Source organism: Sus scrofa, chromosome 16 (genome assembly GCF_000003025.6).
Source record: "Sus scrofa isolate TJ Tabasco breed Duroc chromosome 16, Sscrofa11.1, whole genome shotgun sequence".
NCBI lineage: Eukaryota > Metazoa > Chordata > Mammalia > Artiodactyla > Suidae > Sus > Sus scrofa.
Genome location: NC_010458.4, coordinates 22,536,727 through 22,564,413, shown reverse-complemented (window position 1 = coordinate 22,564,413; position 27,687 = coordinate 22,536,727). Strand labels below are relative to the sequence as shown.

The 27,687-nt window shown below is 38.7% G+C and overlaps 1 protein-coding gene across 1 annotated transcript in view; it reads left to right on the top strand.

Moving 5' to 3' along the window:
- The window catches only part of NUP155 (nucleoporin 155), a 69,677-nt gene that overhangs the window by 25,706 nt on the left and 16,284 nt on the right, over positions 1-27,687 (top strand). The window contains exons 13-25 of the mRNA XM_003133893.4: positions 3,273-3,443; positions 5,319-5,429; positions 7,127-7,221; positions 8,292-8,380; positions 8,829-8,891; positions 9,402-9,552; positions 10,892-10,958; positions 13,346-13,461; positions 17,920-18,017; positions 21,038-21,168; positions 24,690-24,881; positions 26,035-26,173; positions 27,044-27,179. Coding sequence (XP_003133941.2) covers positions 3,273-3,443; positions 5,319-5,429; positions 7,127-7,221; positions 8,292-8,380; positions 8,829-8,891; positions 9,402-9,552; positions 10,892-10,958; positions 13,346-13,461; positions 17,920-18,017; positions 21,038-21,168; positions 24,690-24,881; positions 26,035-26,173; positions 27,044-27,179 — 1,559 coding nt within the window. The remainder of the gene's footprint in view (positions 1-3,272; positions 3,444-5,318; positions 5,430-7,126; positions 7,222-8,291; positions 8,381-8,828; positions 8,892-9,401; positions 9,553-10,891; positions 10,959-13,345; positions 13,462-17,919; positions 18,018-21,037; positions 21,169-24,689; positions 24,882-26,034; positions 26,174-27,043; positions 27,180-27,687) is intronic.

The window sequence follows — 27,687 nt, the reverse complement described above, 5'->3', positions numbered from 1 at the left end:
CACACACGAGGCATGTGGAGGTTCCCAGGCTAGGGGTCAAATCAGAGATGCAGCTGCTGGCTTACATCACAGCCATAGCAACGTGGGATCCAATCCGAATCTGCAACCTATACCATAGCTCATGGCAATGCCAGATCATTAACCCACTGAGTGAAGTCAGGGATTGAACCTGCGTCCTCATGGATCCTAGTCAGATTCTTTAACCGCTGAGCCGTGAAGGGAACTCCGTGGAACCTTTTTTTTTTTTTAATTGCTGCACTCGTAACATATAAAAGTTCCTAGGTCAAGGATCAAACTCGAGCCACAGCAGTGATAGTGCTGGATCCTTAATCCTGAGTACCACAAGGAACACCCGTAATTGTGTTTTGAAATTAAGCAGACATGTTGCTGCAATTACCATTATTTCATTTTTTTATGGCTGAGCAGCAACTGGAGATTATCATACTAAATGAAGCAAGTCAGAAAGAGGAAGACAAATATCATATGTTATCACTTATGTGGAATCTAAAATATGGCACAAATGAACCTATCTACAAAACAGAAACAGATTCACAGACATAGAGAACAGCGGGATGGACTGGGAGTTTGAAGTTAGTATGTGCAAACTGCTACATTTAGAATGGATAAACAATAAGGTCTTATATTCAGTCTTTTGGGATAGACCATGATGGAAATAATATTTTAAAAAAAGAATGTATAGGAGTTCCTGTTGTGCCTCAGTGGTAATGTACCTGTCTGTTATCCCTGAGGATGCAGGTTCAATACCTGGCTCCGCTCATTGGGTTAAGGATCTGGCATTGCCACGAGCTGCTGTGTAGGTCACAAATGTGGCTTGGATCTGGTGTTGCTGTTGTATAGGCCAGCAGCTGCAGCTGCAATTCAACCCCTAGCCTGGGAACTTTCATATGACACTGGTGCAGCTAAAAAGAAGGAAAAAAAAGAATGTACATATGATTGAGTCACTTTGCTATACACATGGCATAACATTGTAAATCAACTGTACTTTAAAAAAAAATATTAGGAGTTCCCGTCGTGGCTCAGTGGTTAACGAATCCGACTAGGAACCATGAGGTTGCGGGTTCGGTCCCTGCCCTTGCTCAGTGGGTTAACGATCTGGCGTTGCCGTGAGCTGTGGTGTAGGTTGCAGACGCGGCTCGGATCCCGCGTTGCTGTGACTCTGGCCTAGGCCGGTGGCTACAGCTCCGATTCGACCCCTAGCCTGGGAACCTCCATATGCCGCGGGAGCGGCCCAAGAAATAGCAACAACAACAACAACAAAAAGACAAAAAAAAAAAAAATATTAAGTAAATATTAAAATGAAGCAACAATATCACATATTCCATGAAGTCAGCATAGAGGTCCTGGGTGAGATGTGTGGCCCCCACCTTTCCTGGCTCAATCCCATACCTAGGCCACCCATCCCAGCCCCCAGCCAAGGAGATGCTGAGAGGAGGCCATCTCTGCACCCTCCCCCTGGTGTCCCCTACTTCACTCTTGTCTTTCCTCTTAGATGTCCTAGCATATCTCCTGCTGCCTGCTCCCAAACCAGATAAACCAACCTCCACAAGATTGGGAATGTCTGAGATTCCCTCTTTGGAGCCATCTTTCTCAAGCATTTTGGTGTTAGTTGTCACTGACTGCTTCTGATTATTCTCAACTTTGAAGCCTGCTGGTGTGAGAGAGTGGGGAAAAGTGTATGTAGATAGGAAGAGGAAGAACCCAACTCTGGGAATGTGGGCATGGTTTGAATCAGCTCTTCCAAGGTTCTGATGTGGCCTGAGCAGCTGAGGTAGAGGCAGAAGAGAGATGTGGAGGCAAGGAGCATCTTTCTCAAATTCTTTTCTTTATCCTTTGAACTTTACTAAACATATACTATGTCCCTCATTCTGTGATAAGAACTCAGGAAGATAGAAACCCTGTCTGGATGGGCGCACAGAGTTAGGGGGTGCAGGTTTGAATTCAAGCTCCGTTCCTCTGAGCAGTGACTCAAAGAAGTTAATATATTATCTCTGGTCCTCAATTCCTCATCTGTAGTAATTTTAACAATACCTATGTCTATGGGGTGATTTGGGGATTAAGTGAGTTCATGTGTGTAAACTACTGAGAGCAGTACCCGGCTGATAGGAAGCACTTGCTAAAATGTTTGCTATTATTTGTTTTTATTTTATTTATTTATTTTTTTGTCTTTTGTCTTTTTAGGGCCGCAACCGTGGCATATGGAAGTTCCCAGGCTAGGGGTCTAATCAGAGCTGCAACTGCCAGCCTGAGTCACAGCCACAGCAACGTAGGATCTGATCCACATCTGTGACCTACACCGCAGCTCACAGCAGTGCCAAACCCTTAACCCACTGAGCCACAACAGGAACTCCTGTTTTTATTTTTAAGGTATATAATATACAGCATATCATTTTATTTGTATAATGCTTAAGTTGTTCTCAAATAAATGTGAACTTAAAAAAACCAAAACACCAAATATAGATATAACTCATGAACTTTAATCAAATTCTAGTCTTCCCCAGACAGGTATATATTCAAGACATTGGGACAATGGAAAAATTCTTTATTGGCTGGGCATTAGATTGTACCAGAGAAATGTTAATACTCTCACGTGTTATAATAGTATCACGGTTAAGAGAACATCCTTATTTCAGAAATGCAAGCAAAAGTATTTAGGTGACATGTGATATCCAAAACTTTCAAATGATTCAGTAAATGAAAAAAAAAACATAAAAGAAAGCAAATATGGCAGAATGCTGTCAATTATTGCACTAGCTGTCAGGCATCTGAACATTTACTATCAACTTTTTTTTTAGATGCTTGACATTTTTTATAATAAAGTATTTTAGAAGATTAAGACTTTTTTTTTCTTAAAGAATATCTTAGTTTGAAAAGCAAATATAACTTTAGAAGAGAACGAAAACTGTATGTCACCAAATTTAAGCACAGAACTTAACCAGTATAGATCCATCTACCCTGAAAATATGGTAGAAGGTATAATTTTTGGTCATTGAAAGAACTGTAATTTTAGTAAATACTGTTTATACGTTATCTTAATAAAATATTGGTGCCCTCTAGTATGAAAGATTTCCTATCATAGAAGATGGCTCATTAAAAGAATAGATGATAGAAAATTAAATAGACATTTGAGAAAATTCATGCTAATATATTATTAATCTATGAAATCCTACATTTATTTAGAGATTGTATTTTTTAGAAGGTTTTGCTTATGTAACTTGAGTAATATGTATAAAAAGTTTCCTCCTTCTCCGCAGATGACTACTCGTGTTGATGGTCATTCCTGGGCTCTTTCTGCAATAGATGACTTGAAAGTAGATAAGATAATTACACCCTTAAATAAGGATCATATTCCAATAACAGACTCACCTGTTGTTGTACAGCAACACATGTTGCCTCCAAAGAAGTTTGTTCTCCTTTCAGCACAGGTATGTATATACTCTGTTAAGGTGGAAACAAAAAGAAGCCATATTTAATGTTTTTGTCAAAGTATTCTGCAGTAGTCGCTTAATAGAGTCATTTACTTAAGTACTTAGGGATGTTTACTCTTAAAATAGTCTTAAGGAATGGTTCATAAATACCAAAAATGCAACAGGAAGAACTTGCTCTTTATAAGAGTGTTAACACTTTTACTAAAGTAGCATTTCTATCACCATTTCAGTATAAAGTAAATAAAATAAGCTATGTTTATTTCTTATAGTTAAAAAACCTTTTTTAATATTTATTTTTTGAGTAGTAATGCTGTGACAAAATTCAAATGGTAAACAGACAGGTATACACAATAAAAATCTCCTTGTGGTTCAGGTCCCTTCCCTACAGACACCCATGTTGTCACAATCTTATTTTTCCAGAGATATAGTATCAATAAGCGAACAATATAAATATATTTATAGACAAATAATAGCATGTTATATGCACTGTTTTATACTTTTGCTTATGTTTCAAAGATACATTTTAGACATCTTTCCATATTAATATATAGAGAACTTTCTTATTCTACTTTATATTTGAAAAACATTTCATCATATGTATATATGACATTTATCTAGGTCCCTATTAACAGATCGCCTTTTGCTATTATAAAATAATGCTACAAATTTGTATCATTTTGCGGGTTTGTGATAAAATCTATAGAATTGCCTTTAAGGGGGCAGAGTGTGTGTATATTATCAATTTGATAGATGTTGTCAGTTGTTCTGTATACTTACATTCACCATCAGTGACTGTTGAGTGCCTGTTTTCTTACACCCTATACGTGTCAAATTTCCTCATATTTAATAAAATATGCCATTTTATTAAAAGTGAGATTGACTTTCTTGGCGTTTTTTTCTTATGAATTAACTAATTATCTCTTCATATTCTGTATCTACTTTTCTATTGAGTTGATTGGTTTTTGTTTTTTTTTTTTTGATTTATAGAAGCTCTTTGTATTGTCAAGGAAACTATCTGTGATTTAATGTCAAACTTATTTTTTCTGGTTTGTTATTTGACTTTGTTTTGAGATTTTTTTTCTCATGCGGCTAAGTGTCTAAATAGTTGAAATATTTTGTTATTTGGGGGGATTTTGTTTATAGAAAAAAAAACTTCTGCACTCTGCAGTTTATAAAATAATGCATATATATTTTGTCCTTTAAATATTTGATCTGTTTAGAACTTATCCTGACAGATATATAAGTGTGGATTCAGTTTGATTTTTTTTTTTTTTTTTTTTGTCTTTTTGCCATTTCTTTAGGCCACTCCTGCGGCATATGGAGGTTCCCAGGCTAGTGGTCGAATCAGAGCTGTAGTCACTGGCCTACACCAGAGCCACAGCAACTCGGGATCTGAGCTGCGTCTGCAACCTACACCACAGCTCAGGGCAACACCGGATGACAAGGGCAGGGACCAAACCCGCAACCTCATGTTTCCTAGTCGGATGGATTCGTTAACCACTGCGCCACGACGGGAACTCCTCAGTTTCATTTTTTTCCAAAGTGGACATACTTGTGCCAGCATGATTAGTGGATAGTTTAACTTTGATCCTTTGGTTTGAGGGGCAACTTTTATCTTATATGAAAGATTCTGGTATTTACTTGAGCCTGTATCAGAACTTTCTATTTTGTCCACTTATCTGACTCTATTCATATGCTAATACTGTGCACAAGATAAAAAGTTGATAATGTTTTGTGTCTGACAGAACCAGTAAGAACCCTTTTGCTTTACTTTTCTAGTTTTAGTCAGGAGGAGAAGGTAGCAGGGTCATTTGCTACTAGCCATGCTTGATAAATTTTATTATTCATCTTTTTTCTTCTTAAACTTCTTAGGGGAGTCTTATGTTTCATAAACTTAGACCTGTAGATCAACTGAGGCATCTTCTTGTGAGTAATGTGGGTGGAGATGGAGAAGAGATTGAAAGATTCTTTAAATTACATCAGGTAATTATTTTTCCTTTTTTTTTTAAAAAAAAGTGATATTTTAAACAATGGGAATGATAGCTACATTTTATATAAGTTACGTTCAGAATACTCTTTGCCTTAATCACTGTATGTGTATATGTGTACTGATACTTGGGAACAGGATTTTTTTTTTTTTTTTTGCTTTTTGCTTTTTATGGGGGATATGGAGGTTCCCAGGCTAGTGGTCGAATCAGAGCTGTAACTGCTGGTCTGTACCTCAGCCATAGCAACACCAGATCCAAGCCGTGTCTGCAGCCCACACAGCTCACAGCAACACTGGATCCTTAACCCACTGAAAGAGGTCAGGAACCTCATAGTTGCTAGTCAGATTCGCACTGCATCACAGTGCGAACTCTGGGAACAGGATTAATATGCCGTAAGTTTTATGGTAAATGTTCATATTTTTGCTTTGTTGATAAATTCTTTTTTTTTTTTTTTTTGTCTTTTTGACTTTCCTAGAGCTGTATCCTTGGCATATGGAGGTTCCCAGGTTGAATTGGAGCTGTAGCTGCTGGCCCATACCATAGTCACAGCAACTCTGGATCCTTAACCCACTGAGCAAGGCCAGGAACCCGAAACCTCATGGTTCCTAGTTGGATTTGTTTCCTTTGTGCCACGATGGAAAACCCATGATAAAATTCTTATTAAAGTGTACTAGTAAGAGTGTAATGTTCAAGTGATGTAACAAATAAGTTTTTATTAAAAGGACAAGATGTTTATAGATAAATAACTTTTTTGGTAAATTTTTGTCTGTTTTATAACATGAGGAAAAAATTTGAGGTAATAGTAATGGGGACTTTAAATATTTTAAAGCCATAACTTGAAATGATGACGTAAAACTAGGAATGCTTTGTTTATAAGCAGAAATATTCAATCAAAGCTAAATATACGCACTCTGGATTCAAACCACCAGCTCCACCATCAGAGTAGATTACTTGAATTCTCTAAACTTCCATTTCCTCCTGGGTTGAAATATGTATTAAATTATGATATGAGGCGTGAAGATTAATATACTCTAAACTCTGAAAATAATGCCTTGTACAAAACAGGTAGTTGATAAACAGGTACCTATTATTAATGTTATTTTCCAAAAGATTTTTTAAAAATGAGAAAAAAAGGAAGACTAAACCAGAAACTAAAATAGACCCTCGATAAAAAGAAGATATCATCTTTTTTTTTTTTTTTTTTTTTTTTGTCTTTTTGCCATTTCTTGGGCCTCTCTCTTGGCATATGGAGAGTCCCAGGCTAGGGGTCGAATCAGAGCGGTAGCCGCCACAGCAACCAGAGCCACAGCAACTCGGGATCTGAGCTGCATCTGCAACCTACACCACAGCTCACGGCAACGCTGGATCCTTAAACCACTGAGCAAGGCCAGGAATTGAAGCCACAACCTCATCGTTCTTAGTCGGATTGGTTAACTACTGAGCCACAACGGGAACTCCAAGATAACGTCTTTTAATGATAGCATCTATGATAAACTTTAAAATCAATAGTGTTTACTTCTTTTTCATATCAGCTAATTTCATTCATTCAGCAAGTATTTATCAAGTGCCTGTTTTGTTCTAGGCACAGATTTAAACACTAGATACAGCAGGAAACAAATCTTTTGAAATGTTTATGTGTAACTTAAGGGAAGATACTTTTTTTTTTTTTTTTTTTTTTTTTTTTTTTTGCAGGAAGACCAGGCTTGTGCAACTTGCCTTATTCTTGCTTGTTCCACTGCTGCCTGTGACAGAGAAGTATCTGCTTGGGCCACCCGGGCTTTCTTCAGGTATATGTCATTTTTTTTTTTAATGGTTGCAGTGTGGTCATTTTAAGGGCTTGCATAACAACTGAATGACTATATAGGCCAGTTAGTAAAATTTATTTGCAAAAAGATGAAATCAGGAAAGATAATGTTCCTGGGAGTAACTAGATTAGCATAATTTATTCATTGTTACCCTTTCTCTGCATTCTCTTCTCCAGCTTCTTCTGTCTAGTCGTCTTTCTACCTGTTACTGCCTCATCTACTGCCTCAAACACTATACTGATTCTGCTTTATGTGTATCATCTGCATTGAGAGATTCTGAATCATTTTAAGGAAACTTGGTATCAAAGATATTTTTTATTTGGAAAATATTTAGCTAAGAATAAGAATTTAGAAGTTCTCTTGAGGCACAGCAGGTTAAGGATCCAGCATTATCATTGCAGCAGCTTAGCTGCGATGTCTGGCCCAGGAGCTTCCACATACAGTGGGTACACATATAAAATGCAATTTTATTTAAGAGTTTTTTAAGTAGTCTAATCATAATCTTGCATTCAAATTACAGTGCCATGTACTCATTAAGGAAATTCTATGCACTGCAGACCCTTTTTTAGAAATTACCAGAGTGCCTTATAATTCTTTTTGGTAGCAGTGTTAAGTCAGCATAAATAAGTGTTTTATTATGTTATCTATGCACATATTTCACTGTCAACACAATGCATTAAAGTCTGTAATGTTTAAAGCATTTATTTTGAAGTTAAGCAGGACTCGGAATATTTTCGGCTTGTAAGATGGATAGTTTCAGAGTTCCTATTGTGCCTCAGTGGGTTATGTACCCAGCATCCATGAGGATTCAGGTTTGATTCCTGACCTCACTCAGTGGGTTAAGGATCAGTGTTACCTCAAGCTGTGGTATAGGTTGCAGACACAGCTCGAATCCCGAGTGGCTGTGGCTGTGGCTGTGGCATAGGCCTTCAGCTATAGCTCCAATTCCCTTTGTGTGGGAACTTCCATATGCTTTAGGTGTGGCCCTGAAAAGCAAATAAAAAAAGATGGATAATTTCACTGAATAAACAGCCCTATTGTCATAATAACAGGTATGGTGGTGAAGCACAGATGAGATTTCCAACCGCTCTCCCCACTCCGAGTAATGTTGGTCCCATCCTGGGGTCTCCTGTCTACTCAAGTGAGTATGAAACACTGGAGAGAAACTGTTTCTAATAGAGCTTGAATATTTGGAAGCTTTTCATTATATTTTATTTACTGCTATTATATTATTGAATAATTTTATAGCTATCTCTTAGAGTGATGACATATATTCATATTGAATCCTTAATGTATACTAGGAAACAAAATCAGATGTAACCAATGGTAGTTATAGAACTCATTTGTTATTTATTCAAAAGGAAGAAATTAAGTAATTTAATAAGAAACTCCTACCTCAACATTTCCCAAGGTGGGGATTGCTAGAAAGTTGCTGGGAAATGGGGTGAGTCCCTAACTCTTGAGTGCATTATGGGTAGTGCCTTTCCTCACTCCTGTTCTTAGAAACAGTGTCTGTGTCCAGTTTTGGTCAGATGCAAAAAGTTGGGAAGTCATTTTATAAATCTTTGTATTCTTCTTTCCTTTTTTAGGTTCTCCTGTTCCTAGTGGTAGTCCATATCCGAATCCCTCCTTTTTGGGAACACCATCTCAAGGTACCTCTTTTCTTTGTTTCAGGTTGTTACTCTTCTTTTTCAGAGCTAACGTCGTGCATTATTATGCTTAATGCTTAGAGTGAAAAAGATGAACTTGTCCTTTTCCCCTGCAAATAATGTAATAGAAGTGCTGTGCAAGTACTGGCATTTGGCCATGAATGCCTTGTCTTAGGAACTCTTGTAGTAGAATACCTGAAAAGCCCTCTTTTTGAGGTACCAGGATTTAATTACCAGCCTTGAACTGTATAGTTAGTCCTCTTTAACTCCTAACATCAAGGTGCACTGATAGTAGTAAGCCTTCTTTCCTTTTCATCCTGCATTGTCAACACCTGGGTGCTCCTGTCCCAGTCTAAGGCCCTCTTCTTATCAAGAAAAACCAAATTAAGTAACTATTTCCAGTTTTTTGTGAATATTTTTACCTATGGCTCTAAATATAGCTGCCTTGGGTTATTGAGAATTCTTAAAGCTTAAAGTTAAGTTTTGTCATTTGTTTTCCTTATGTGCATCAAGGGGTTCATCCTCCTGCTATGTCAACTCCAGTGTGTACTGTGGGAAACCCAGCAGCTCCTCCGGCCCCAAGTATGAGTTGTATGACTGGACCAGAGATTGTGTACTCTGGAAAACACAATGGTATTTGTATTTACTTTTCTCGAATCATGGGGTAAGTTTTTCATGGAGTGATGGACTTTGGCTCACTTTGCTCTATTTTGTGTAGTTGAACATTTTTAACTTTAAATTTGGGACATCATTTATTCCTACTAAATTTTATTTATGGTTTAAGCTCACTTGTCCATTAATAAGATTGTTTTCTATCATCAGCTTTTTTATTGTCTAACCATCTGTATTTGTTACTGTCTTGCATATACATCTTCAAAATATATCTACAAATATTATTATACAGTGTTGTAAACCACCCCATAACTCAGTGACCTGTGTCTGCAAGTCAGATATGCAGTTCTGGTCTTGGCTTGGCTCAAAGTACATATGAAATCAGCATCGAGGTTGAAGAGTTCTGTCACTCTTGGCTGGACTCTCACATGTTTAAGGATATGTTTGTATGCTGGCCTATAATGGTAGGGGCAGGAGAACCTAAAAAAGGAAAGAGGAATATAAAGATTTATAAAATTACTTCCCAACTTTTTGCATCTGACCAAAACTGGACACAGACACTGTTTCTAAGAACAGGAGTGAGGAAAGGCACTACCCATAATACACTCAAGAGTTAGGGACTCACCCCATTTCCCAGCAACTTTCTAGTAATCCCCACCTTGGGAAATATTGAGGTAGGAGTTTCTTATTAAATCACTTAATTTCTTCCTTTTGAATAAATAACGAATGAGTTCTCCACGTGATCTCTCATCCTCCAGCAGGGTAGCCAGGGATCATTCACTTGGTGGTAGCAAGGTTCCATGTGAGAGAGAGTGGAAACTTGCAAGGCCTCCTGATGCCTGAGCTCAGAATTGGCCTACCATCATTCGTACCTGATTTACTTGGCAGGGGGACATCTCCAAGCCAGCCCAGATTCAAAAGGTGGGAAGTAGATTCCTCATTATGACAGAAGCATCAGTCACGTTGCAAAGAGGATAGGTGTAGGAAGCAATAAAGAATTACAGCCATTTTGCGCTTAGGCTACTGTATCTACTTAATTATCATGTCCAGTATATTTTTTTCTTAGGTTTGAAATGTATGCTTTCCTTTGATTCATTTTGCTTAAAAATGTGCAACATTGCAGAACCCATTTTTAAAAAACTTTATTTTTTACAAGTCATTACCCAGAGTCTTATGAGTTTTTCTGTAGCAGTTCATTATATGAAATAACTTAGATATTTATCAGCTTTGGAAATTTTCCTGTTTTTTTGTTCTTTCAGATAACTTTGTAAAAGCTTAAATGAAATCATTGCTACACTTTAAAAGCTGGATAAGCACATAGAAAGGAATTTGCTACTATTGTAATTGTTTTTACTCATCTACAGCAGTCATTAAAATGTCTTTTGTTCCAGAAACATCTGGGATGCTAGTTTAGTTGTGGAAAGAGTATTCAAGAGTGGCAACAGAGAGATCACTGCAGTAAGTGTGTTGTATAATATTCCATTATCTGTATGTAACTGGTTTATGTTATTAAAGGACAAGTAGATCAGTTCACATTTCATGATGTTATGGACAAGATGCAATGATTAGTCTTTTTTTTTTTTTCTCCCTTTGGTCTGCATCCTCGGCACACGGAAGTTCTGGGGCTGGGATCGATTCTGAGCCACAGCTGCTCCGTATATCACAGCTGTGGGAATGCTGGATCCTTAACCCACTGCACCAAGCCAGGGATCAAACCTGCTCCTCAGTAGTGACCCAAGACACTGCAGGACAATGCCAGGTCCTTAACCCACCACACCACAGTGGGAACTCCCATGATTTTCTTTTTAGGTACATGTCTGTGTACTTGTCCAGTAAATTGTCCACCCCCTGAGTTACATCTCAGCTCTGTCACTTACTAACTGATCAGTAAATTTCTTAACATTTCAGAGCCTGATAACTCACAGTAAAATGAGAATACATCTCCCTCCTAAGATTGTTATGAGGGTGAATAGAATCGGTCCTAATACTTAATACTGATCAAAATTCATATTTAATATTTTGCTTGTATGCTCCAAAACCCCATGTACCTAGCAGTAATTTCTGTTTGCATTGGCACACTTTCCAGGGTGCTTTAAGAAACAATAGAAGTTTGTATTATCATAAATTCAGGTAGTAAGAGTTCCCATTGTGGTGCAGTGGAATCAAATCTGACTAGTATCTATGAGGATGCAGGTTTGATCCCTGGCCTTAGTGGGTCAGGAATCCAGCATTGCCATGAGCTGTGGTGTATTCACAGACTCAACTCAGATCCCAGGTGGCTGTGGCTGTGGCATAAGCTGGCAGCTGTAGCTCCAATTCGACCCCTAGGCTGGGAATTTCCATATGGCGTGGGTGCGGCCCTAAAAAAAATAAAAATAAATAAATAACAGGCAGTAATATATTTTTTTTAATGTGAAGTATGCATGTGATTTATTTTAAAGTTTCTTTTTAAAATAGAAATATACTAAATATCTTTTTAAGTATGCTCTTTTAATCACATTTCTAAAAAAAAAATAAAGTTCACATTTCTTATTTTTGTCTCTTTGCCTTTTCTAGGGCTGCTTCCCACAACATCTGGAGGTTCCCAGGCTAGGGGTCTAATAGGCTGTAGCCACTATTGTACAGCAACACGGGATCCAAGCCACGTCTGCAACCTACACCACAGCTCACGGCAACGCTGGATCCTTAACCCATTGAGCAAGGCCAGGGATCGAACCCGAAACCTCATGGTTTCTAGTTGGATTCGTTAACCACTGCGCCATGACGGGAACTCCAAAGTTCACATTTCTAAGGAAAAAAATGTATTTACTTGACTGAGGTAGGCCATGAGGAAAAGGAATACTTAAAAAAAGAACATATGTATGTGTATAATTAGGTCACTTTGCTGTACAACAGGAATTGGCATAACATTGTAAATCAGCTACTTAATAAAGTATTTATGAGGCATAGTATATGGTTCAATTTATGTGAATTTCAAAAACAGGCAAACCAATCTGTATAATATGATATAGAGGTAAGAAAAATTGTTGTTTACTTAGGAAATAGAATGACTAATGATTAGGGGCAATAGCAAACTTTCTTGGGTGTTGGGAATATTCTGTTTTGTGGTCTAGGTGGTGACTATATTACAGTGTAAAGAAGCTATAAAGGTATTCACGTATTTTACTGTCTTAAAATTATATTTCAGTAATACCAAACAGGAAGGGAGGGAGGTAGTTATTTAGCCCTTTATTCTGCTCACCAAGTGTGTCATTTTAGGTACAAGAAATAACTTTAGGGAGTTCCCTCATGGCTTAGTGGGTTAGGATTCAGAATCATCACTGCTGTGCCTTTGGTTACAGCTACGGCATGGTTTTTTTTTTTTTTTTTGTCTTTTTGCTATTTCTTGGGCCGCTCCCGCGGCATATGGAGGTTCCCAGGCTAGGGGTCCAATCGGAGCTGTAGCCACCGGCCTACGCCAGAGCCACAGCAACGCAGGATCCGAGCCGCGTCTGCAACCTACACCACAGCTCACGGCAACGCCGGATCGTTAACCCACTGAGCAAGGGCAGGGACCGAACCCGCAACCTCATGGTTCCTAGTCGGATTCGTTAACCACTGCGCCACGATGGGAACTCCTTTTTTTTTTTTTTTTTTTTTTTTTTGTTGGGTATGGGTTTGATCCCTGGCCCAGGAACTTTTGCATGCCATGGACCTGGCCAAAAAAATTAAATAAATTATTGTTTGTGAAGATAGGGTGTCTCAAAATTAAAACTGTATTTAATTATAGGTATACAGAGTATGAGCTTTTTATAGATATTTTTCTTTCAGTGTTTTTAATTTTTTTCAAAATATTTTCCTTTCAGATTGAAAGTAGTGTTCCTTCCCAACTTCTGGAGTCAGTGCTACAAGAGCTGAAAGGTTTGCAAGAATTTCTAGACAGAAACTCACAATTTGCAGGAGGACCATTAGGAAATCCAAGGTAAGAATAAATAGAATTTATTTCCTCTTTTCTTTCTTTTCTGAAATCTAATTCAGATATAAAATTTGTCCTTTTAAAAAATTTCATTGGACTTCCCGTTGTGTCACAATGGGATCGGTGGTGTCTGCAGCACTGGCATGCAGGTTCAGTCACTGACCCAGCATACCAGGTTAAAGGATCCAGCATTGCCGCAGCTGTAGCATAGATCATAGTTGTGGCTTGGATATGACCCTGGCCTGAGAACTCCTTATGGTGAGGGGCTACCAAAAAGGAAAAAATAAATAAATTTTTTAAAAGTTTCATGGTGGACGTTCTCTGGTGGCCTAGCAGTCAAGGATCTGTTATTGTCACTGCTGTGAATCAGGTCGCTGCTACGGCATAGGGTCCATCCCTGGCCTGGCAGTTTCTGCATTTCCCAAAAATTTTTTTTCCATGGTTTTAGTATATTCATAGGTTAAGCAATCATGACTACTATCTAATTTCAAAACATTTGCATCACACCCTATCCCCATTAGCAATCACTCCCTATCTTTTTTTTTTTTTAGGGCCACAGGTACAGCATATGAAAGTTCCAGGCTAGGGGTCAAATCGGGCTGTAGCTGCCAGCCTCTGCCACAGCCACAGCAACACTGGATCCTTAACCCACTGAACAAGGCCAGGGATCAAACCCACATCCTCATAGATACTAGTCAGATTTCTTTCTGCTGAGCCACAATAGGAACTCCCACTCCCTGTCTTAATTCAAGCTGCACCAACAAAAATACCATAGACTGACTGGTTTAGACAAAAACATTTATTCTTCATAGTTCTAGAGGCTAGAATTCTCAGAGTGCCAGCATGGTCAGGTTCTGATGAGGTTTACAGACAGCTGCTTTCTTTCTGTGTCCCATTTATGGCAGAGAGGAAAACCAGCAAGTTCTTTGAAGTAGGGAATTTACTTCTCTGATTGCTATGGCTAGGACTTCCAAAACTATGTTGAAGAGGAGTGGTGAGAGCAGACGTCCTTGTCTTATGAAAGTTTTATATATGATTTTTCTTCTTCTGGTGGTTAAAATTCTGAAAAATACACATCTCAATTATCATTAATAAAAGAGTCTTTATCTTCCTTCCTCTACCCTACACCCCTATTCTTCCTCCTTCATAGTTAGAAATTTAGTTGAAATGGGTTTTTTCTTTTTCTTTTCCATCATTTTGTTCTTGTGGTAATAGTTTCTAAGCAGTTTATTGAATTATACAATTAGAGCTTCAATTATAACCTCCAATTTTGTAACCTACTACTTTTGTAATATCTCTTTACTGTTTTAGTAGTTTTTTTTATTGAGTTTTTTGACTTCTTCAAATGTCATTCTGTCATCTGCAAATAGAGATAGTTGTACCTTTTTCATTGTTTTTTTTTTTTTTTTTTTTTTTTTTTGCTTTTTAGGGCCGCACCTGTGGCATATGGAGGTTCCCAGGCTAGTGGTCTAATTAGATCCACAGCCACCAGCCTACACCACAGCAGTATCCAAGCTGCGTCCGCAACCTATATACCACAGCTCACGGCAACACCAGATCCTTAACCCATTGAGCAAGGCCAGGGATCGAATCCACAACCTCGTGGTTCCTAGTTGGATTCCTTTCAGCTGCGCCATGACAGGCACCCCACCTTTTTCATTCTAACCTTACTTGCTTTCTCCTATCTGCATAGGCTATCTCCAATACAGTTTTAAATGGTGGCGATAATGGTGGACATTCTGTTCTTATTCCTGAATTTAATGAGAAAGTGTGTAACATTTCCCCATTAAAAAAGATGCCCAGATATAGTTTATCATGCAAAGAAAGTATCCATCCATTTCTGTTTCATTCATTGTTTTTATGAAATGAGTATTGAAGTATGTCAGATGCCTTGTCTACATTTTATAGTAATGATTACGTAATTTTTCCTTACCTTTATTTATAGCATTATAGTAACATATTCCCTGATTTCAGCCATCCCGTGCAGCATTAGTTTTACTGAGTATGGGATTTTTTTTTGGGGGGGGGGTCGCACCCACAGCATATGGAGGTTCCCAGTCTAGGGGTTGAATGGGAGCTGTAGCTGCCAGCCTACACCACCACCACAGCAATGCTAGATCCAAGCCACATCTGCAACCTACACCACAGCTCACGGCAACACCAGATCCTTAACCCACTGAGCGAGGCCAGGGATTGAACCTGCAACTTCATGGTTCCTAGTCAAGTTCATTTCCTCTGTGCCATGATGGGAACTCCTCTCGTCTTTAAAAAATGATGCAAAAGAACTTATTCACAAAACAGAAACAGACTCAAAAGATTTTGAAACCAAACTTATGGTTACCAGAGGGGAAATGTGGACTGGGATGGACTGGGAGGTTGGGGTTGACATATGCACATTACTATACACAAAGTTGATCAGTAATGGTATAGCTCAGGGAAATCTATTCAGTACTCTGTGATAGACTATACAGGGAAAGAATCTGAAAAAGAATGGATGGATATGTATATGTGGGGCTGATTTACTTTGCTGTTCACCTGAAACTAACACAGCATTGTAAGTCACTTCTACTCCAGCAAAATTTATTTTTTTAAAAGAAGGCATTCCTTTTATTCATGTGCAGTCACCCCCATTTCCACTCCTTAGCTCCAATCATTAATATATTCTCTCTGTATAGGTTTATGTATTCTTGATATTTTATATAAATGAAATCATACAATGTGAGGTCTTCAACATCCTAGAGTCTTTGCTCTGCCTCCTTGAGTATGTTAGTCCATGCATGTACAGCTTGGGAGGGGAGCCCAGAAATTGCATTGATCATACTCGGACAACTTCCTCCTCCAGCTTCTTCTTGCTCCGATTTCCCATACAGTCTCTAGCTCTCAGGGGGCTTCTTTTAGTGGGCCTCTGGATACAAAGCCAGTGTTTTGTCCCAATTTTCACTCCCTTGTTGTTGTACAGCTTTGCAGAAATGGTGGTGCTTTTGGGGCAAAGAGAAATAACTGATTCCCTCCGAAGTTTTCAGACCACAGGGTCCCTTTTCTCAACCTTAGCACTGTAGATATTGTAGACTGGATAATTCCTTGTTTTGGGAGCTGTCCTGTGCATTGTAGGATATGCAATATATCCTGTTTCTTACCTACTTTATACATAGTAGTTTGTATCTCTTAATCCCATACCCCTAATTTCCCCCTCCCTCCTACCCTGTCCTACTTGGTAACCACTGGTTTGTTTTCTGTATCTGTGAGCTGCTTCTGTTTTGCACATATAATTTTTGGTTAAGTTCATCATTCTTTTCTTTGCATCCCTGAAATTGTAAAGAGCTGAAATATCAGGGTTTTTTAAACCAGATGAGGACCAAATGCTCTTGCTTGTTCATTTCTCTCAGTGATCAGGATTTCCTTACAGCGGGTTCTTTGCTTTTCACTTTTGTCCAGAAGTTTTCTCATTTGTGAAATGGGATTCTTAATAATACTTACCATATAGAATTGTTTTATTACATTAAATCATTGAGGAGTGCAGAAAGTAAGTGTTCATGAAAAGGAAACTATACCCTCAGTGAAAATTTTAGCTACTGAGAGATTAAAATGCTTCAGATTGAAATTGCTTTTGTTTTTTTGTTTGTTTTTTGTCTTTTCTAGGGCCGCACCTGCAGCATATGGAGGTTCCCAGGCTAGGGGTCCAATCGGAGCTATAGCCGCCGGCCTACACTACAGCAACTTGGGATCTGAGCCACGTCTGCGGCCTGCACCACAGCCCACGGCAGCGCCGGATCCTTAACCCACTTAACAAGGCCAAACATCAAACCTGCAACCTCATGGTTTCCTAGTTGGATTCGTTAACCACTGAGCCACGACGGGAACTCACGAAAATGTTAATCATTGATTTTTCAGTGATTATTTCACTGATCTACAGAGGAAAAGAATATTTACAACATACTATTCAAAATAGGCAAATTGATAGAGACAGAAAGTAGATTAGCTGTCGCTTAGAGTAGGGTGGAAGAAATGGCGATTGGCTGCTAATGAAGAGTGGGTAAAATTGTTCTAAAGTCAGGTTGTGGTGATAGTTGCAAAACCCTATGAATATGCTTTTAAAAATTAACTTGTACAGAGTTCCTGTCGTGGCTCAGTGGTTAACAAATCCGACTAGGAACCATGAGGTTGTGGGTTCAGTCCCTGCACTTGTTCAATGGGTTAATGATCCGGCGTTGCTGTGAGCTGTAGTGTAGGTCGCAGACTTGGCTCGGATCCAGCATTGCTGTGGCTCTGGCGTAGGCCGATGGCTACAGCTCCGATTCAACCCCTAGCCTGGGAACCTCCATATGCTGTGGGAGTGGCCCAAAGAAATAGCAAAAAAAAAAAGTTAACTTGCACATTTTAAATGGTTGGATTGTATGGTGTAGGAGTTGCCTCTCAGTGAAGTTGTTAAAGATACAAATATACATTCTGGAATTTCTGTTTCAGTACCACCGCCAAAGTGCAGCAGAGGCTGATAGGATTCATGCGTCCTGAAAATGGAAATACCCAGCAAATGCAACAGGAGTTGCAAAGGAAATTTCATGGTAAATTATTGCTTCTGATCAGTTAATTTTTCAGTGATTATTTCACTTATCTACAGAGGCAAAAGATATTCACAACAATTCCAGGTAATCTATATGACTATAAATGTACATGACCCCCATAAAGAGTTGTATTAGGTAAATAGAAATTATTGGACGTCTCTCGATAAGATCTGGTTTCTGGTAACAAATTTGTTTTGTCTTGGGGGCTCTTTTTAGGGCTGCATCCATGACATATGGAAGTTCCCAGGCCAGGGGTCAAATAGGAACTGCAGGTGTTAGCCTACACCACAGCTCACGGGAATACCAGACAGATCCTTAACCCACATCCTCACAGATATAGTTGGGTTCATTAACCACTGAGCCACAACGGGAACTCCACAGATATTTTATTAAAACAATATTAGTGCTTTACAAAAGAGAGATAATACAGACATGATGTATTTCTGAAACTTCTAGCTTATCAGTTTTTTTCATTCCTCCACCTGAAAACATGATGCACACCTTTTTTTAATGAATTTTTTTATTGTGTTAAAATATACATTGCATAAAATTTACCGTTTTAACTGTTTTTAAGTGTATGGTTCAGTAGCCTTCAGTAAGTTCACATGTGGTACTGCAGCCTGGTGATTGCAAACATCGCCACTGTCCATCTACAGACCTTACTCATCTTCTGAGACCAAAACTCTGTACCCATGAAACAGTAATTTCCCTTGTCCTGTGCTCGCAAACTGCCAACCATAATTCTTTTTTCTGTCTTCAAATTTTACTGCCCTATTTACCTCAAGTAAAAGGAGTCACATGGTATTCTGTTACCTGTTTATTTCACTTAGTCTTCACAGTTCATCTGTATCATTGCATGTGTCAGAATTTCCTTCCTTTTTAAGACCAAATAGTACTCCATTGTGTAAATAGACCACATTTTGTTTATCCTCTTTGTCTATTGGTGGACATTTAGGTTGCATCACCTCTGGAGTATTGAGAATAACCTTGCTGTGAACATGGTGTACAAATAGATTTGAGTTCCTCCTTTTAGTTCTTTTATAACTGTGTGTGTATATGTGTGTGTCTCCAGAAGTGTACTTGCTGGATTATGTCAGCCATGACAACTTTATGTCTTTTTTTTTTTTTTTTTTTTTTTGCTTTTTATGGCTGCACCCAAGGCATATGGAAGTTCCCAGGTTAGGAGTCAAATCAGAGCCACAGCTTGCACCCTATGCCACAGCAATGCCAGATCCCATCCAAATCTGCAGCCTACACTGCAGCTCACAGCAAATGCAAGATCCTTAACCCACTGAGCAGGGCCAGGGATCAAACCCTCATCCTCATGGATACTGGCTACAGCATAGCAGTGCAGGATCCATGCCATGCAAACTACACCACAGTTCATGGCAATGCCGGATCCTTAACCCACTGAGCGAGGCCAGGGATGGAACCTGCATCCTCATGGATGCTAGTCAGATTCGTTTCCACTGAGCCACGACAGGAACTCCTCAGCTTTTGTCCTAAGGTACTTTCTTTCCGTCTTGCTGGACCCAGGTTTCTGTTCACTATTTTGTAAATTCTTTTTTTTTAGGAGTTCTTTTCAGGTAAACTTGACAAAATACAAGCATTGGTAAGGATTTATACAAAAGGGAGCATTCAGATTGCTGATACACTGAAATGACTGCTTTGGAGAGCAGTTTGATCATATGTAGTAAAAGCTGAAAATTCATTTGTATTCAAAGTCAGCAGTTTCACTTTGAAGTATATTCTGGAATAGTCTTTTATCAAACTTTTTTCCTGTTATAGTAAGAAGTAATTTTTACATTATGACTCATGTTCAAAAGCATTCACACACAACTAAAACAAAATTGTAAGAAATAACTATTAAGAGGAGTTCCCATTGTGACTCACTGATAACAAACCAGACTAGTATCCATGAGGATTCTTTCCCCGGCCCCATTCAGTGGGTTAAGGATCTGGTGTAGATTGCAGGAATGACTCGGATCCCAGGTTGCTATGGCTGTGATGTAGGCTGATAGCTGCGGCTCCAGTTTGACCCCTAGTCTTCCATATGCTGCAGATGCAGCCCTAAAAAGAAAAAAGACAAAAAGAAAAAGAACTGTTACAAAATAACCTAGTTTATACTCTAACTTTTTTTTTCTTTTTCATTGTTTTTAAAGATGAAAAAAAAAAAAACCTATCATGACTGACTGAATTGATTTCATGATTCACCAATGCATCTTAATTTGACAAGCAGTCCTAGAGTTCCCTTCATGGCTCATTGGTTAACGAACCCGACTAGGATCCATGAGAACACGGGTTCAATCCCTGACCTTGCTCAATGGGTTAAGGATTCAGCATTGCCTTGAGCTGTGGTGTAGGTTGCAGATGCGGCTCACATCCCACATTTCTGTGGCTGTGGTGTAGAATGGCGGCTGTAGCTCTAGTTCGACTCCTAGCCTTGAACTTCCATGTGCCGCAGGCACAGGCCTAAAATAACAAGAGAGAAACAAAAAAAAAAAAAAAAAAAAGGAAAGGAAAAAAATGCAGCCCTAGCAAAACTGTGTTGTGTTTTTGAGGAGAACTTTTTAAAAGATGATTATTGCATTATTGTTTTAGTAGCAAAACATTGGAAACAATAGAAATGTCCTTCAGGTGGAAAGTGGATCTAATGTGTGGTATACATGATGGAACACTCAGCAGTTAAAAACAAATATACTAGATTTATATTTATCAATATGGATAGCCTGTGCAGATGTAAGTGAGTAGAAAAAGCAATGATGCAAACTGTCTGAAAGCAGCAAAGTTTTTATTGTTTATGTGTGCACTCCCAGAGAAGCACTTGTGTATAGTGAGAGAATAAAACCATGAATTCATCAATCAGGATCATGGTTGCCTATGATGGGAGGAAAGAGAATAATGAGGATTTCAGCCTTAATTATAGTTGTCTTTATTTGAGGTAAAGTGTTGTTTTACTTGAAATAAAACAGTTTAACCTATCATTTCACAAAACTTCATTAGTTGTGTTTTATAATTAGAGGCTCAATTGAGTGAAAAGGTTTCACTTCAGGCAATCCAGCAGTTGGTTCGAAAATCATACCAGGCTCTGGCTTTATGGAGACTTCTTTGTGAACATCAATTCACTGTCATTGTTGGAGAACTTCAAAAGGTAGGATTTTTTCCGCCTGTAAGATCATACTGTTAATACTCTGCTTAGTTTGTTGTCTTTTGAGTGAGTTTTAATCTTGCACTTAGGTTCAGGAGGGTATTATTTTAGGAAGCATTTAGGTTATGACATGTTACTATAAGACAATTGCATTAAAGCATGATAACTTTGGGGACTCAGTATCAAAACCACAAGGTTTTACAGTATGTGGTCTGTGAATGAAATCTTATCTTACCAAAAATATTTTTTGAGAGAGTTCCCTTCATGGCTCAGCGGTTCATGAACCCGACTAGGATCCATGAGAATGTGGGTTTGATCCCTTGCCTCGCTCAGTGGGTTAAGGATCTGGCGTTGCTGTGAGCTGTGGTGTAGGTTGCAGATGTGGCTCGGATCCCTCATTGCTATGGCTGTGGTGTAGGCCAACAGCTATAGCTCCGATTTGACCTCTAGCCTGGGAACTTTCATATGCTGTGGGTGTGGCCCTAAAAAGCACATATATATATATATATAGACACTGTAGATTGCAACCTTTATTTAGGCTCTTCCCTTAGGGAATCTGATCAAAACTCTTTCTCCCCACCCATAAAGAATGCATAGAGACACATACATGAAATTTTTGCATGTAATTTCAAGGACTTCCTGCTTTAAAGAAAGATATTTACCAGTGTAGGAAATGAAAGGTTCATGTTTATTTTTTTTTTTTTTGGTCTTTTTATGACTGCACCCGAGGCAGGTTAGGGGGTCAAATCAGAGCTGTTGCTGCCAGCCTGTACCACAGCCGCAGCAATGCCAGATCCTTAACCCACTGAGCATGGCCAGGGATCAAACGCACATCCTCATGGATACTAGTCAGGTTCATTACCACTGAGCCACAACGGGAACTCCTGGTTCATGCGTTTTGCTGTCCTCATTTGATTTCTTCTTAAGGATAAAAGTAATTTACATTTATCTAAGTGTTAGGTCATTTGTGGGGAATACATTCCTACCTAATACATTTAATTATGACCATTTGTAAACATACACAGAAATAGAGGAAGCACCACAACTAATCCCTCTTTATACACCATTTATTTGTATTCAGTATTTTCACAATTTTGCCAACATTGCTTAGTCTGTCCCCTTTTTTTCTTTTTCTTTACTGAATTATTTTAAATCCCAGATACCATATCCTTTCATTCCTATATACTTCAGTATTTATTCCTTTTAGAAGATGTCCGTGTTCTTGAATAACAGTGTTATTATCACACGTAGCAAAATTACCACTAATTCTTTAGTAGCATCTAAAATAATGGCATTTCTCTCAAAAATATCTTTTTACTGACTGGTTTATTCTAATCAGAATCTAAACATTTGGATCTCCCATTAAATTTGGTTGTTATTTCTCTTAACTCTCTTAGCCTAGAGCAATTTTCCCTTCTTTTTTTTCTTGCTATTGCCTTTTACGCATAGGGACATCAATCTTGCAGAACGTCCAACATTCTGAGGTTATCTTTTGTTCCTTGTAATGAACTTTTTCCTCTGTTTCCTGCATTTTCTGTAAAAATATAAGTCAAGTCTACAGAGGCTTGATTGATTCAGGTCCATTTATTTGAGGAAGAACAGAGTACTTCATAGGTAATGGTTTACGTGTCCTTCTTTGTTAAGAGACACAAAAGGTTTGATTGTTCCCCTTTTAGTGGTAATAAAAGTTGATTGCTAGATTCTAGAGTTTTAAGTCAGTCCTGCCATTGTGAAATTCTCCATCAGAGTTTTATCCGGCTTTCATGACATCCATTGATAATTATTAGCTGAAACTGTTACTTCGTTTAGGAATATAAAAATGGTCATTTTCTAAATCTGTGATTTCTTCCGTATTTACTAACCAGAGTTCTGTTAAAAAAAAAAAAAAAAATCACTCCCTTATCCTACAGGGCTATCTGGCTACCCTCAAATGTTAATTTCTTGGCTTTTAAGTATTTTTCAAAGTTAAAAGGCAGTCCCCTTGTTCTTTCCAACAGTGTCCAATTAATTGTTTTGTTTCTTTTAAGCATATACTTTTTTTTTTTTTTTTTTGGTTGTGCCCATTGCATGCAAAAGTTTGTGGGCCAGGGATCAAACCCACACTACAGCTGGAAACCAGAGCTCTAGCAGTGACAACACCACTTAATCCTCTGAGCCTCGAGGGAGTTCCACTTTTTCTTTTCTTTTCCATGCCAGGTAGAATAATGAATTTTAGTCTTATTGAGTGGTAAGCATAATATAAGTCAGTTTTTAGCCTAAGTATCTTTTTGTGATCCATCTTCAAAGCTTTCCTTCGCTATATGCTCGGGGAATGCAAAATTTTTTTTTAGGGCTGTACCTGCAGCATATGGGACTTCCTAGGGGTCAAATCAGGGCTATAGCTGCTGGCCTACACACAGCAGCTAGAGATCCCAGCCACATCTGCAACCTATAGCACAGCTCCCAGCAACGTTGGATCCCCTTACCCACTGAGCAAGGCCAGGGATCCAACCCACATCCTCATGGATACAAGTCGGATTTCTGCTGCACCACAGTGGGAACTCCCAAGGAATGCAAATTGTTAGTCAAAAAAACTGAATATAGTTTTTATATTTGCTGAAATTTAGAAAAAAGAAATAGGGAGTTCCCATTGTGGCTCACCGGATTAAGAACCCAGTGTTGTCTCTTTGAGATGCGGGTTCAATCCCTGGCCTTGCTCAGTGGGCTAAGGATCCAAAGATGCGGTTCAAATCCAACACTGCCATAGCTGCAGCGTAGGCCTACAACTGGCAGCTCTGATTCAGCCCCTTAGACTGGAACTTCCATATACTGCTGGTGCAGCTTTAAAATGAAGAAAGTAAAGAAACAGCAGGCAAATCACTGAATATTACGGTTAAATCACCTCAAAACTTTAGAACTCCAGTTTAGCAAGAAGTTTTCTTCAAAATGAGATCAAATTCCAGTGTTAGAAGTTCTTAAACAATAGAATTTGAGCATTATTTTTGTAAGGTAAATGTAAGCACTTTTTTTTTTTGTCTTTTTAGGGCCATACCTGTGGCATATGGAGGTTCCTAGCCTGGGGGTCAAATCCGAGATGCAGCTGCCAGCCATAGCCACAGCAACATCAGATTTGAGCCACATCTGTGACCTACACCACAGCTGGCAGCAATACCAGATCCTTAACCCACTGAGCAAGGCCGGGGATCGAAACCACGTCCTCATGGATACTAGTGGGGTTCATTAACCACTGAGCCACAATGGGAACTCCAGCCCCCAATTTTTTTATATAGCTAATTGGTTGTTTTTTCCTGGTTATAACTAAAGTCAGGAGACCTGGCTTAAAGTTTGACTTTACCTGGGCTTTGCTTTCCTTGTTTGTAAAGTGAGCGATTTGGAATGGACATACCATGGGTTATTTTCCAACTGTTTGAGTCCATGAAAATTTGTAAAATAATAGTTTTCTATATTATAGAAATACCATCTGTGTGCAAATAGGATATTACTTTATTTTTGATCCAAAAAAGGATTTTCTCTTATATTCCTAGGAATTTCAAGAACAATTGAAAATCACCACCTTTAAAGACCTGGTAATCAGGGACAAGGAACTGACAGGGGCATTAATTGCTTCTCTAATCAACTGCTACATCAGAGATAATGCTGCTGTTGATGGCATTAGTTTACACTTACAGGATATCTGCCCTCTTCTTTATAGCACCGACGATGCAGTTTGTTCTAAGGTATGATGCTTTGTTACCTGTTTCAGTTTTTCTTGCAGGTTGTTTCAGGGTATGATGAAAAGCACACTTGAATTGTAATCAGAAACTCCTTATGACCTTTAGTAGGTCTCTTAACATTTTCTGGCATCAGAATCTTCATCTGGAGTTCCCCTCATGGTGCAGTGGAAACGAATCCAACTGGGAACCATGAGGTTGTGGGTTCCATCCTTGGCCTCAATGGGTTAAGGATCTGGCGTTGCTGTGAGCTGTGGTGTAGGCCAGCGGCTACAGCTCTGATTGAACCCCTAGCCTGGGAACCTCCATATGCTGAGGGCATGGCCCCAAATAGACAGAAAAAAAAAATAAAAAACTTCATCTGTGTAAGGAAGGGCTTGGAATATATTATTTCTTAAAATCTATATAAAAGTTTTTCATAAAGAGTCTTTGATAGGAGTTCCCGTCATGGCGCAGTGGTTAATGAATCTGACTAGGAACTATGAGGTTGCGCGTTCGGTCCCTGCCCTTGCTCAGTGGGTTAACGATCCGGCGTTGCTGTGAGCTGTGGTGTAGGTTGCAGACGCGGCCCGGATCCTGCATTGATGTGGCTCTGGCATAGGCTGTAGGTTACAGCTCCGATTGGACCCCTAGCCTGGGAACCTCCATATGCCGTGGGAGCGGCCCTAGAAATGGCAAAAAGACAAAAAAAAAAAAAAAAAAAAGGAGTCTTTGATAATATTTATAGACCATATTTTTAGAAATAGTAAAATATGCCTTTCCTTAGAAAGTAAGGGGGAAAAAAACACTAAAACTTTGTCTGTAATGAATTAGAGTTAATTGGGCAATTTTTATTGATCCCCTACAGGTGAAAGTAATTTAAAAAATCAGTGTTGCACGGACTGCCTGCTGACCAGTAATGTATTGACTAGGCAAGAAAGTTACCAGTCAAAAGCTGTCTTGCCTAACATATTTGTGAGAGGAATTAAGAATAGCTAGGATTTTTTTGGTCAAAAACTTTTCTGCCTAAAATTAAGAAGAAGTAAGTTTGTAGAGTTGTTTTTATTTTTGATGATAATAAAACCAGATGTAAATTTAGATGTAGCTAAAACTTGTATTGACAGCATCGTCTGGGTGCTTGATTATATCTTTTTAAAGTTCTCGTCATCGCTACTTCTAGGCAAATGAGCTTCTCCAGCGTTCCCGACAAGTTCAAAATAAGGTTGAAAAGGAAAAAATGTTAAGGGAATCATTAAAAGAGTATCAAAAAATCAGCAATCAGGTGGACCTTTCCAATGTTTGTGCTCAATATAGACAAGGTGAGAAACAAAATGTTCTTCCTACCTTCTTCTCAACTCAGAGGCAAATCTTCGTTCAGCTTTCTGTGACCCAGGGGGTGTGAGCTGGGAAGTTCATTTCTTATGTTTTAGTATTTGATGACTGCGCTGGCTTCTGCAGAAGATCTCATGCTCCAAAAGAGTTTTATTGGGTGGTTGGTGTAATAAAATTAAAAATATCTTGAAATGTGTACCTTTTTAACTCGGAGTTTCAGTCCTCGTCCATTGAAACTATTATCTGTATTAAATTGCTTTCTGGGTTACATTTATTTTTCAGATGCTTTAGATTCTTTTGACTAATCTTAAAAATATTACCTGTCTGCTCACTTTAAAATTACTTTAAATCAAATCTAACATAATGTAGTAACTGTTACATATATGTACTATTTTGAATAGTAAAAATTTTTTTTCTAGTGAAGAAAATGTAATAGCTGCCTTTTAGGCATGTTGGAACCTTGTTCTTTGGTAGACTCAAGAAATATTTTATTGGGGTTCCTGTTGTGGCTCAGTGGTTGACAAACCCAACTAGGATTCATGAGGAAGAGGGTTCGATCCCTTGCCTCGCTGAGTGGGTTAAGGATCCGGCGTTGCTGTGAGCTGTGGTGTAGGCCAGCAGCTGTAGCTCTGATTGGACCCTTAGCCTGGGAACCTGCATATACCTTGGGTGCAGCCCTAAAAAAGACAAAAGACAAAAAAAAAAATGAAAAAAATATTTTATATGCTATTGTTTCCTGGGTGACTAATACAGTAAAAACAATAATCTTGATCAGTATTTTTATAAACCAGCTAAGGAAAAATGTATCCACTTAATAATAAGCCTTAGCTCTTTGTCCTTTGTCTTTCTCCCATTAGTTCGTTTTTATGAGGGTGTGGTAGAGCTCTCTCTCACTGCCGCAGAGAAAAAAGATCCTCAGGGTCTTGGACTTCATTTCTATAAACATGGAGAACCAGAAGAAGACATCGTGGGACTTCAGGCTTTCCAGGAAAGGTGAGTTTTATCTCCTTAGTCGATTGTCAACTTTATGGGTACAGATTTTTCGTTGTTATGTTTGATGGATAGCCATAGGAAAGTAATGTTATGAAATTGAATTATACTTTCACCTAAAAATGTCTTGTTTTATCAGAAGTGTGAATCAGGATTATAATTCTTAGTCTAGGGATAAAATTATAGTCTGGTGGAAATCCTTAAATACCTATAAATGTTTTTGAACTTGCCTCTGTGGTTTTTCTGAGGCTGTATCAATATCAATTTTAAACGTGATAACGTTTTTGGAAACAAAACTGCTGCCGCACCTGCCCCACCCCCAATGTCTGGTTCTAGATGAAGATTAGCATTTTTTTTTCCCCTCTCTTTATGGCCACAACTGTAGCATATGGACATTCCTGGGCCAGGGGTCAAACCAGATCAACACCAGATCCAAGCTGCATCTGCACCCTGCTGACCATGCCGGATCCTTAACCCACTGAGTAAGGCCAGGGATTGAACTCACATCCTC